The following is a 12,516-nucleotide window of genomic DNA, read 5'->3' as shown; positions in this document are numbered from 1 at the left end:
GTATTCATTGTTTACAGTCCGTGTCAGTCATAGATTAAGATTGGCTTTTTCTTGTGTTTCGCACACCCACAAATAAGGATCAACAGGTTCTACTTGTTCATCTCCTTACTCAAGTCCTCAGAGCACAGGCTATAATTGGAGCCTTTGCTGAATGGCAGGATTCCTGACTCATTCACACAGGATCAGACCTTTCACCAGAGGTGTAAAGAGTACTGAAATATCCTACTAGGCCTGCACGATATAGCTTACAACCAATATCTTGATATTTTCAGGCTAAATCGCGATGTACGATACATTCAGGACTGAATCATAACATAATCTAATCGCTAGAGCAGACACGGGCCCATCTGTAAACAGTCGCATTTACTGGTTCAATAAACAGGAAGAGATTCAAATTCTGATGTAGCTGGTTATGATTTACAGTCCGCATAAACAGGACTGAATCATAACATAACCGCTAGAGTGGACATGGGCTTGTCTGTGAATGGTCACATTTACAGACCTTGGAGTCGCTGTTAGCTTACCAATAAACAGGAAAAGATTTGTCAGCTTTAGAATAAGTATTGACTAGGCCACTGGGAGTGAGGCCCAAGGCCAAGGCAGGCTGACTTGATAATACTGTGTCATGTTTTTCTGCAGTCAGTGCCTTCTCCTCGCCCTTCTCTCTCTGCTCTGTTTCAGGTGTTGTGAAGCTGATGATGACAGTTCCTGATCTGTGGTTCACGGCTCAACTAGTCTAGGACACTCTAATGTTCTCTCTATCCTGTTCTGTTGGTCCTTCTGTCCACTAACCCCAACTAGTCGAGGCAGATGGCTGCCACCTCTGAACCTGGTTCTTCTGGAGATTTGTTCCTGTTAAAAGGGAGTTGTTTCCTCCCACTGTTGCTAAATGTTTGTTCATGTGGATCGTCTTGGGTTTTTTCTTCCTTATTATGAATTTTATATTTTCATAAGCGCGTTGAGATTACTTTGTTGTAAACTGCACTATACAAATAAAGTAGAATTTAATATATCTTCAGATTTTAATTTCTTCTCTCAATCACTGTGTGAATGTCAAATGACACCAATATGGTGATTCAAGTAGCCCCTTATACTTTGGATGTGCCATCTAAGGAACCTCACGATTCAGGGTGCTACAAATCAAATATTTAATGATTTTAATGCGTCTGGATGGGTGGGGAAGTGTGTAGCGCTAGGAGAGTGAAAGTATCCCACACAATTATGTGACAATTTGTACTCTATGGTTGCGATGAAGTCATTTTATACATCTTACGTTGAAAAATCCATGATATACCGCCCATTATTATATCCAATTTAAGTAGAAGTACTGTTACTTGATGAGGATTCTTGTATATATTTGTCATATTGTTTATTTTTGTTCTTGATTTTTTTACTTTATGGGTATTTGTGTGAAGAAAGTGTGTTATATTCGTGGAAAGATGATTTATTCTCTCCAAACACGCCTTTGTAAAGAACTAAACACCTATCTGACCAGCAAAAACACAGGTTTAACCACACCAGGGACAGGAGACAAGATTCCAATGGTTTAGGAGGAGGGTTGAAACAGAGTTCTGGTGGAACTCCCATGAAGTGAAGCAGACAAGTCCGAGGAGCAGGCGTCCGACGGCCTCCCACAAGGCGGTGCAAGCAAGGTCGAGAAGCAGGACGCTGGCGGCCCTCCATTAGGCGGCGCAGACAGGTACGAGGAACTTGGTTCTGGGGGCCTTCCCTGAGGCGGGCAGACTGGGACAAGAAGTTGAGTTCTGGTGGCGCAGACGGGTACGAGGAACTGGGTTCTGGTGACGCAAACGAGAACACCTCTGGCAAAGCAGACAGGACCACCACTGGCGAGACAGACGATGACACCTCTGGCGGGCCGGACAAAGAGGATTCTGGCGAGACAGACGGTGACACCTCTGGCGGGCCAGACAAAGAGGGCTCTGTCTGGAAACTAGGAGACATAAAAACGCTAGCCTGGAAGCTAGGAGACTCAGAAATGCTAGCCTGGAAGCTAGGACACTCTGACTGGGAACGGGACTGTAACTGAAGACTGGATAAAGGCTGGATTCTGGACTCTGAGTATTGTGTGCTGAGGAGGGACTTAGCTTTTGATGGTGCATGGATTCTGGTGACGAGGAGGACCTGGGGGCTGAGGTCATCACCGGAGGTGAAGTACAGGGAGAACCTAGCAACCTCTTGATCTGCTTCTTTACAATGGGGACTCTCTCCAGAGCAGGCCGGAGACAAATGGCCACACAAACTCCCATCAGAGTGTCCACTATTTCCTGGGGATGCATGGTCTCCTTCAGTCTGGAGAACAGGGGCCCTAGCTCGGCAAGAAGCTCCTCCAACTTGCTGCAAAATGAAAAATCCTGCATCGAGGGTACCGCTGGGTCTGCTGGTGTCTGGGATATTCTGTCATGTGCAAACCCAAATGCAAATGGAGGCGGAGCTCAGGCGCATTAAACCAATATTTATTGTTCTCTAAGGCATGGTCATTTAAGCAGGGATTTGGCACACAAGTGGTCAGTCCAGGGAGGCAGAGATATCCACAAAACACGAAAGGCACAACCAAGAACACAGAGCGAGGGTAAACACTTGTTGGTGATCCAGGAATTACTGGTATGAAACCGAGCCAGGATTACAAGTGATAACGTAGCATATCCCAGCACTGAACAGAGGCAAAACCTCCCCTTTGTATACAGAGCAGTTAGTTAATTGCAGCTGGTGACTAATCACCAGCAGCTGGTTCCCAGCGGGAGAAAGCTGCTGGTAGGGAGGCCAAGAGTTCCTGCCTGCCCTACAAAATAAAACCCCATCCTGACACGTTAAATATTGGGATATATCGCATTGTGACATGCAAATCGCAAATCTTATTGTATTGTCAGAATAATGGCAATACACACTCCTAGTAAAAGTTAATAGTTAATTTCACCCCCTACGTTTATTTTTGGTAATAAATCATGCCACGGTTTCCTTGCACACAGTAAACATCTCATGTATCACCTAAGAAAGAAGAGATTAAATCTTGCTCAATTGGAACTTAATTTATTTTCCACAAAGGCATTTGTATAAAAAAAAAGGTTTGTCAAAATGTACAATTCTTTACTAAGTAAAATAACACCAATCAATTCAAAATAAAAATATCCTCAGTCTCTAAGCATTTAGGAACTCCAAAACAGTGCCTTGTCAAATGTTCCATGTGAGTAACGACATAATAGATAGAAACCGCAACCTGGACCCAAGAAAGTGGCTGGACGTTGAACAAAATTGGCACAACTGAGAACATGTGGATTATGTTCGATGTGCTTTCACAAACTGCTGACCTGAAATCAGTACAGTACTATAGTTTAAGCTACCAATTTTCAAAATAATTTATTCAGAAACTGTTGAGTGTAGAAATGTAACAAATTACTTTCTTAGTTTTAGAATGTACTTAAGTACAAGTACAATTACTGATTTAGAAATACACTCACAAAAGTATGAATACCCATAAAAGCAACTCAATTACAGTAATGTGAGTACTTGTAATCCATTACTTTCACCTCTGCCCATCACACTGTAAGGAAGCACATTTCTCTAACTTCTTTAAGTCAGGATATTTCTGTATAACAGTGAGTTAGCAGCAGTGGACCAAGCTTTGAGTTGAAGCTCAGCGTAATTTATTACCTGACCCATCCTTTTACCTCACTTGTAACTAAGACCCTGGATACTTGATCTGTTGGATAAAGTACTCAATTCCAGAAATCAAGTGCACACAAGAAGTTCCCCTTATACGAACGATTGGCAATAAAAAACAAAGTTTTTAACGCCAGATTTTTAAACAAAATTACAAAAAGACAAAAACATTCAAATTTCTGCTTAAAATATTGAATACTCATGTTAGGTCAACTGCTGTTGGGTCCAAATCTCACATCACGTATGTACGATATATATATATATATATATATATATATATATATATATATATATATATATGTGATATATATCACTATAATATACTGTATATAAATACTCCTCCCTATATAAGGTGCCTCTCACTCAAGATGTTGCTCTTTTGCACCTGATGGTCTCTGGTCTTTAATTTAAGGCCATTGAGTGACACACATTTTAGATAAATAATTACACATTCTCATAAATATTTGCTAATCTTAAAGGAGCATAGGGCAGGATCTAGAAATCAGACTCCATCGTGACACCACGGTGGTCAGTGTAACTGCAGCCATCAGCCAAGCCACTGCGGGGGCGCGCATCAAATGTTTATCACCGTAGCTGACACTGTGGATCGGGAATGGATACCCAACCGAAGGGACCGACGACACCTGACGTGTTGGGTTCAGACAGATATTCAGAACTGATGTTCGGGTTCAGTCACATAGCGTCGTTTGCGCACAGCATTCTTCCTTTCCTAATGCAGCAGCCACGCAGTGATCCGCAGTGGATGAAGGATGGAGCAGAGGAGAATTTTAAAGGAATACACCATTGACACATTTATTTTTTTGCACAATATGATGGATTATCCTTATTTTTGATACATGGATTATGTTAATAGATACAATCGGTCTCTTGTGTGCACTGCGCCCTTGTTTGTTTCACTTTCTCTTGTTACCCGTGCGCTGATCTGATGTTGACATTAACAGTTGTTTGTTATTAAAATTGGTGCTTACAACTACAACAAACGTACATAGGTTTTCACTGTCAGGTCGGACGAGGACGAGGACATGCGACCTGATCCGCACTCTAACTGTGACAGATATTTTTTTACTTGCCGTTCATGTGACTGTTTACTGCAAGACTTGAGCACATGCCTCTGCATACATCTGTGGAACCAAACAGTAGTTTAGTCCACTGTGCTTGTCTCCTTTCAGTCTCCAAGCCATCTTCTTCTCATTCTTCTTTATTTTCGGGGTATTGGGACGCCTCTCCAAGCTGTCGAGAACGCGCATCAGCGTCATTTGACTTCACGTCTGCAGAACTCCACGGACTGGAACAGCAGTACAAAATGTATCGAACAATCTTTTTAAGGCAATAGGTAGAAATATTTGTGGACTCATTATCTTTGGTTTAGAGCTCTTCATCACCCATTAGCATTAAAAAAAACTTAAAATTATTGTTTATTTTTTTCCTCAAATCCTGCCCTATGCTTCTTTAATATTGTCCTTTCACTTTGCAGGCGGCTGGGAGTGGAAATGAGCAAGTCTGTGGTCTTTCAAGAATCCAATCAAGGTAAACAGGGTTTTACAAAACAAATGTGCTGATAAAATTACCCCCTTAAGAAAATTAAATTTTCTCTAAAATGGCTTAAATTTCTCACGTATAAAAATTGAGCATTGTGTTAGTTCAGGCAAGCGCAGAAGTCAAGCTAGCCCAGCCCCTTCATCTGTCAGTAGCTTTTAACAACTAACAGCATCCATTCCCTAATTCAGTTAATCATCCAGCTGATCATGCTCCATGCTTCCCAATGGTTAGAGTTAGTCTCAGTGCTGTATTTAAACCACGCCTATTTCCCCACCCTTCATCCGCAAACCCCTCGCAACCCACCCCCACCCCAACTCATCTGCTTCTGTCTAATTAAACAGTGTCTTCTGTTGCCATCTAACATCTGTGCTTCTGTCCACGGGGCCCTACTGACCGCTCTCTCTGCTTATACTTCCCCATGTAGTTCATGGAAGAGGGAGGGGGAGCTCCCTTCGCTTCAGTCTTTCCACGCAGCTGCTGAAAGGGCAGAGAGGTTCCAGAACAGAGCCTTACCGCCAAATCTAAACATCATGCTAAATAAAACAATTTGACTAAAGTGATCCTGACTGACATGCTTTGTACTGGTTGAGGAATCATTTGTTATTTGGTTTCCAAGGAAAACAGAGATCTGATGCAACTTAAGTAAATCGCATGTGTTTAAGAAGCACAGTGGCACACACATTGCGTAGTTTGATTTGAAGACATTTTGCTCGATTTTTTGTATTGTAGAATGTTGTAAAAGCTTCATTTTGTAACTTGTGGTCTCGGGACCAAAAAGTGGCTCAGTGGATTTGGACTAAAACTCCTAAAAACACACGCAACAGTGCCCTCCACTCACCTCTGATTCAAACTATCTTAATAATCTAAATAATCGAGTTACTATAAAAGTAAAAATATTTGCTATTATTTCTGTTTGCTGTTTGGAATCATTGCATCAAATGGACACTGAATAACCCTGATTCCCCTTATTAACGTTCCTCATGTTTTCTGATTTGTTTTATTGTATATTGCAGATCTTTTCTCCCTGTATGATTTGTAGGGTTTTGATTTAGGTTTTTCTTTTTTAAAATGATTTATGCATTATTGCGCTAGATACTGCCACCTACTGACATGAAAAAAAATAATAATGATTTCCTTTTCTACCAATGTTGATGCCGCTGGCACAAATCTACTCCATATTAGGAAAATATTTACGATACCACATCTTTAGGTCAACGGCGTACATTTTTACAAAGTGCACCTCATAATAACTCACAGCCCACTAGTGTACCTTCGCACAGTGGTTGGATAACACTCGACCAACATGTTAGGATGATTTGAGAACAGTTTACATACTACATTCAAACAAACTTGTGCACACAAAGGGAACACATGTAAACTCTAAACACACATCGCGTACACACAATTGCAAAGTTCTTATTCTTGCTAATGCTACAGTTTATGCTCCAAAGCCCCTGATTCATTTTGTTAACACCAACATTTTCCCGTGCCAGAATCCCCTCATTCTTGCCTTGAATTTTTGCAGCAGCAGCAGTGCAAACGGAAAGCACCTTTACTCGTGCCCGATCTGAAGCAGAGGGCTTTAACTTTAGTTGCCATTCCAGCCCACTTCCTGGTAAACATCGTTGAAATTGGCGCACATTGCAGTGAAGAAGTTTCTCCAGGCCTGAGCAACCGCAGATGTCATGACCTCTGTGAAGGTTTCTCCCAGGACGGTCACAATCACATCACTCAGAACCTAAGGGAGACAGACAAACGCATCACATTATGCACAAGGTAAAAAAAAAAAAAACCTTTAGGATTTTTATGAGAGATATTAGGGTCTCATTTAACATTTATCCAATTTGACTGAACTGAACATGTAAGAAATTTCTAGGGAAAAAAACAAGGCAAGGAATGCAGATGTTTGCCTATTTTAAACCAAAACAAAGTGCTAAATGTGGATTCAAAAATGTTTGCCCCTCACTCTGAAATCAGAATCAGAAATAACATTTGACATATATATGTTTACATTGTGGTGTCTATGACCTCTCATTAAGTTGGGGCTGATATTTTTGGCCTAATGTGTCTTTGTCATTGGAAAACCTTTACATACAGACTTACCTTGAAGTACCTAGGCTCCACCTTATGTCTGAGAGCATGGGAGTTGCCCAATGTGTTGAACACTGAAGTCACTTTCTCTGCATTGTTGATGTTCTCCACCATTGTGTTGATGGCTTTCAGGACCTTACGAGCATGATTCTTCAAATGGGGATTTTTCTCCAGTTCCTTGAGGTCCTCAATGTCCTTGAATTTGCTGAAGTACTGCTTAGAAGAAGGGTCAGTCGCGAACAGTCTGCAAGAGAGGAAAGATAACATAATGATATGAGACTGAGAGATGTATTCTCATCTCTCTTCAGTGTGCACCAGCTCCATCCTGCAAAACCCACGTTCATTTTTCAAGCTGGTGCGATGAAACAAGTAAACACATGCATGAGATGCCTATGTGTTTTCCCTTTGAATGTTTGATGGAAGCTGTTGCTCTTTGGAAAAATGTGCATGCAAAATGTTAGAATAGTGGTAGGTCATAAAATGTCATTTGAAGATGTGATTTATAGGACTACTGAGCTGTCAAAATTTGACATATGACATTGCACACCCGTGAACCAAACAGCAGCCAAGTTGAAACTCTCAGATCAGTCTGATCCACAAAACACACACACACACACACACACACACACACACACACACACACACACACACACACACACACACACACACACACACACAGACATACAGAGATTCCCTGCTTTTATAGAGAGATATGTATTGCATCCAACACTGCACTGTTAAAGTACTTCACACATTCATAGTTTTGATATAAAAATACATGCTTATTTGCTTGTGTTATAAAACAATCTTGACAATAAACAATAAAGTTGAATCTTCATAGACTGAAATATTCCTCTAAGCAGCCTGTTTACTTGGATGATGTGCTACGCTCATGGAAGTTATTAATAGTTTGTAGAGCTAAGTAAATGCTAATTCATTATAGCAGCTTTCATTTGTATGCCAAAAAAAATTAGTTGTGGTTAAACCCAACCGTCATTCATAGTCCTATTGGTAAAAGGAAATCATAGGCATTATATATGCATAGAAAATTGCAGAAAAGTTTGTGATATAATCCTTGAAAATTGTCAGCTATGACTCAACAGTTTAAAATTTCTGCCACACCCCGACATGCAACACACCTCAATGTGTGCCACTTCCCAACACGCGTGTGGTTGCAAGGGCCCGTTCATCGCTGCTTGCAGCTTTAATTATTATTATAATTATTTTATTTATGACTAAATGATCACATTTTTGAGGGCCTAAACACGTTAAAAAATGATTGAAAATTTGAACACATAGTAGGACTGGCAAAAAAATTGAAATTTTGGGGGAATTGCACTCAATGGCGTCCACTTGAAAATTGTACTTGCTCCCAGCTGTCACTGATGACATCATCACTGTGGAACTTCCGCCAAAATTTTTACGTCATCACTTTTGCGAGGGCCCATTCATCGCTGCTTGCAGCTTTAATTTAAAATTGTAACTGACCCCAACCCTGGCCACAGTTGCTTTAAATCTATTTTTCAGATGTTTTTTTCCCTTTGCCGGGCCCAGTTTCAGACTTCCTTTCATATCCTTACTCTGGTCTCTCCCAAACCAAATAAAGAGTTCAAAGGTGTGTTTGAATCATATCCCTGCTTGACACTCTGGGGCATTAGATTACACAAAGAGGAGCCTAAAAACATCCCCTCTGGCCCAGCATGGAAACGGAGCCAGGGAGTCTGTTTACTGGATATCAAGTCAAGATGTTGGGTCTCCCTATACACATCAAAAGACAGAACATTGTTTGGTCTGACAAATACATTTATATTATTATTTTTTCGTTGCTGAAATTGGAGGAAGTCATGAGGTGGTATCCTGAATTCACTACTAATGAAAGGGAAAGGTTGAATTTAGATTAAGTTACTCATCTCATGGACTACCAAATACTACTTGTTTTTTACTCAGGCCAACAGTGTGATGGGTTCTTTTGCAGAATTTCCCAGTGGTTGTTGGTTTGCTTTATCAATAATCTTCATTCCACGGATTCCTGAAAATCTTAAGGTTCTCACTCTTGGAATGTGATGAAAAATTTCAGTAAGGAATTTCTTGATTTTTAATCTATAATGGGATTTTGTTTCATTTGCATAGTAAACGTCATCTGGGAAGAAGATGCAGATGTTTTTTCTGCAGCTAAATCACTAAGCACGCCAAGCATTACACAAAAAAGACAGCTCTGAAGATTTAAGGTGGCACTCCTTTTGAGCCAAATTTTTTAAAATGAGTGCAGACGATTGACTTCTTGGATTATAGATAAATAGTGACGACATATAGATGACATATTAGTGCCAGATCAATGTGTGATGATACAGTGGAGGATTAAACAATTGATAATGGTAGATTTCAGGAGAAAAGCCACTTTTGGCAGAACACAACACATTTCGTCTCTCATGTTAACAATTAAACAATGCACGCACAATGACGACAAAAACTGTTGATGCATTTCCAGACCGAAAAATGATGAAGGGAAAATCAATCAAAAAAAAGTTATCTGCAAAAATGAAATACTAGGAGATGGGAAATAGTTTAAGCATAAGCATGCTGTCCTGAAAAATACAACATCCCTGGGTTATTCTCCATCAGTTCCTGAAGGTCATTGGGTCACACTGATGGAATGTCAGTTAGAACTGAAGTCGTGTCAGTGTCAGTACATTTTTACATGCATAAAATGTGGGAGGAAAAGCAAACAGAAAGCTGATACTGACACACCCTGTTAAGATTCATACTCTGCATTCAAACGAAACTATCAAGATGAGCTGTGTCACGGCACGTATACAGTTTTACTCACAATTGTGTGTGGGAAAAAAAAAAGCAAAAAAAAAAACAAAACAATTGTGTGGCTGCCAAAGCCTTCAAGCTGCTGCTAGTTTACATATTGGATTATCAACAATCAATTTAGTTTTTATCGTATTCTGCAAAACATGACCTCAGTCACGTAAACTAAATTAACCTATTCATTTTAGGTTGTAGATAGATAGATAGATAGATAGATAGATAGATAGATAGATAGATAGATAGATAGATAGATAGATAGATAGATAGATAGATAGATAGATAGAGCATACAGAACCAAATTTTCCACACAAGGCTCGGCTTTAGGCTTTAAAAATAAAAGCATAAAAACACAATAAAACAGTATCATTGTAAATACTACCAAAATGTGTTGGTAAAGTATTGTGTTCGATAACATATACTATTAAATTCCAATATTTAGACACATTGATTTTATGGAAATACGGAGGTGTGAGTTTTACAAATAAAGCTAAAGAATGAATAATGTTCTTTTTTGTAAACAGAAAACATGTATTTACAATGAGCTTAACATGCTTTATTCTGAAAGAGGAGTTTTCCAACAACATGTAGATGATTTGAATTGAAATTTCATGATTTTAGGCAGGTTTGGAAAAGTCCCAGGAGAAAAGCCACAGTTGGCAAGAAACTTTGTATCCGCGAGGGGAAAAAAATAAAACAAAAAACAAGAAGCAAATGTTTGTATGAAAATATAATGACAAAAAAAACATATGCTACTAACAGTGATTCAATAGGAAATCAAAAGATCAAAGGAAGACAAACAAGAATAAGTTGAGAACAAAAGCAAACACAACCCTAATAATAGAATAATAGAATTCTGATTCAGATTCTAATAGATGTTAATAAATGGGGGGAAAGGCAAGATGAATAGCTCAGATGTGGCATCCTCTCAGTGTATAAACCTTTCTGTTATTGCCTTACTCACAGAAAACAAAAATAGACATATTTCAAATTAACAAGTTGCATCAAATACAAAAATATATATCATGAGATTGTAGAATGTACCTGATTAATATGGGTACTCCGATATCATCAGCGTTCGCATAGACCTTTCCCCAGGAGTCGCTGATCATCACCTTGTCCTCCTGAGTCAGGTGGTCAAAATCCCTCTTTCCCTCCATCTGGAAACACAGTGTGTAGCAAGCTGAGCACATGCAGAAGGCACTGGTGGGAGTCCCCCTCCCCCAAAATAAACAGCATTAATACCTTTTTCTTGTTTGTGTCTGATTCTTTAGTGAGAGCGAGGAAAAACAGTTTTTTGCTCCCCTTTCCACCTTTGTCAGCTGTCTGCCTCTGAATCTGTGCTGAGCGGGAGTGTGAGTGAAATACAGGCTGAAAGAAAAAAAATAAATATCAGGAGGAATAGGGAGGAGCCTGTGTACTCTCCCTTTTACACTCTCCCTCTCTCCCTCCTTTTCCCTCTGCCCACCTCACCTTTGTAGGTGGTGTGATCCACATTCACTGCTATTTTAATCAGATTACCAGGCATCCACGATGTAAACATCAATATTTAGGTAATATAAAGCATCACAATAAGACGTTTTTTAGTTTTGGTGTAGATTATGTAAGAATAATTTGTGAATAATGTAAATTACTAGTCTTAAGTATCTATCTGCAGGTATCTATTGTAAGATAATTAAACATCCTCATATATTTAAATCCTGTGCATGTTCCTCTGCTGTTTTCAGTCTTTTCTCTGTAGTTTATCATATGTGCATGTGTGTATGCCCCCACAAGACACCCCCACGTGCAACACTTATATTGCATTGAGTTCTTGAAGCAGGTTTCATATTAGAGAAGCCAAAACTGTATTAAAAATTTTTTTTTTAAAAAAAACATAAATATATTTCATTTTTGTTGCTAAGTAAACATGGAATCAGATGAAAAGATATCAGTTGAAATGACAAAAGTTCAGAATAATGGGAATATAATAACATCCCAGGCAGGTACAATGTACGAACCCAATGTTAAACATTGACAGAGTCTATGGTAGTACGCTGCTTACAATCAAGTTGATAAAAAACCAAAGCTTTAAAGCCCCTCACATGCTGAAAGGATTGTAGTGTATCAAATGTCCTGAAATATTTCACTAAGGACAATGACACACACACACACCCACTACTACATGTTGTATTATGCAGAAGTCTTTACTAATTTCTGCATAATTAGTGGGTTTAGATGTTTATCACAGTTAAAATGAGTCGTTATCATCAGTAGAGGCAAACAGCTGTTTAGTTCACATCAGAGTGATCACTTCAGGTTATTCCAGGTCAGGCCATTACCCATTGCTTGAACACTATAGACACATGCTTAAACCAAAGCAACATAACTTGAAGT

At 39.4% G+C, this 12,516-nt stretch overlaps 1 protein-coding gene across 1 annotated transcript; it reads right to left on the bottom strand.

The window, feature by feature from the left end:
* Window positions 1-5,537: 5,537 nt before the first annotated feature.
* Window positions 5,538-11,523, bottom strand: LOC114467893 (cytoglobin-1-like). The gene is made up of 4 exons (XM_028454409.1): window positions 11,386-11,523; window positions 11,185-11,300; window positions 7,342-7,573; window positions 5,538-6,976 (listed from the first exon to the last, which is right to left on the bottom strand). Exons 2-4 carry the CDS (start codon window positions 11,298-11,300, stop codon window positions 6,827-6,829), a joined length of 498 nt encoding a protein of 165 aa, XP_028310210.1. The 5' UTR covers window positions 11,386-11,523; the 3' UTR covers window positions 5,538-6,826.
* Window positions 11,524-12,516: the final 993 nt, after the last annotated feature.

Source organism: Gouania willdenowi, chromosome 8 (assembly GCF_900634775.1).
Source record: "Gouania willdenowi chromosome 8, fGouWil2.1, whole genome shotgun sequence".
In the NCBI taxonomy this organism is placed as follows: domain Eukaryota; kingdom Metazoa; phylum Chordata; class Actinopteri; order Blenniiformes; family Gobiesocidae; genus Gouania; species Gouania willdenowi.
The sequence above is the reverse complement of the archived record's forward strand: the minus strand, read 5'-3'. Positions and strand labels throughout refer to the sequence as shown.

Coding starts and splice junctions, on each gene's coding strand:
- LOC114467893 (XM_028454409.1), bottom strand. CDS start 11,300: ATGGAGGGAAAGAGGGATTTTGACCACCTGACTCAGGAGGACAAGGTG. Junction 7,574..11,184: donor GGAGTACCCATATTAATCAG/GTACATTCTACA, acceptor CCTCTCTTGCAG/ACTGTTCGCGACTGACCCTT. Junction 6,977..7,341: donor TGGAGCCTAGGTACTTCAAG/GTAAGTCTGTAT, acceptor TGTCTCCCTTAG/GTTCTGAGTGATGTGATTGT.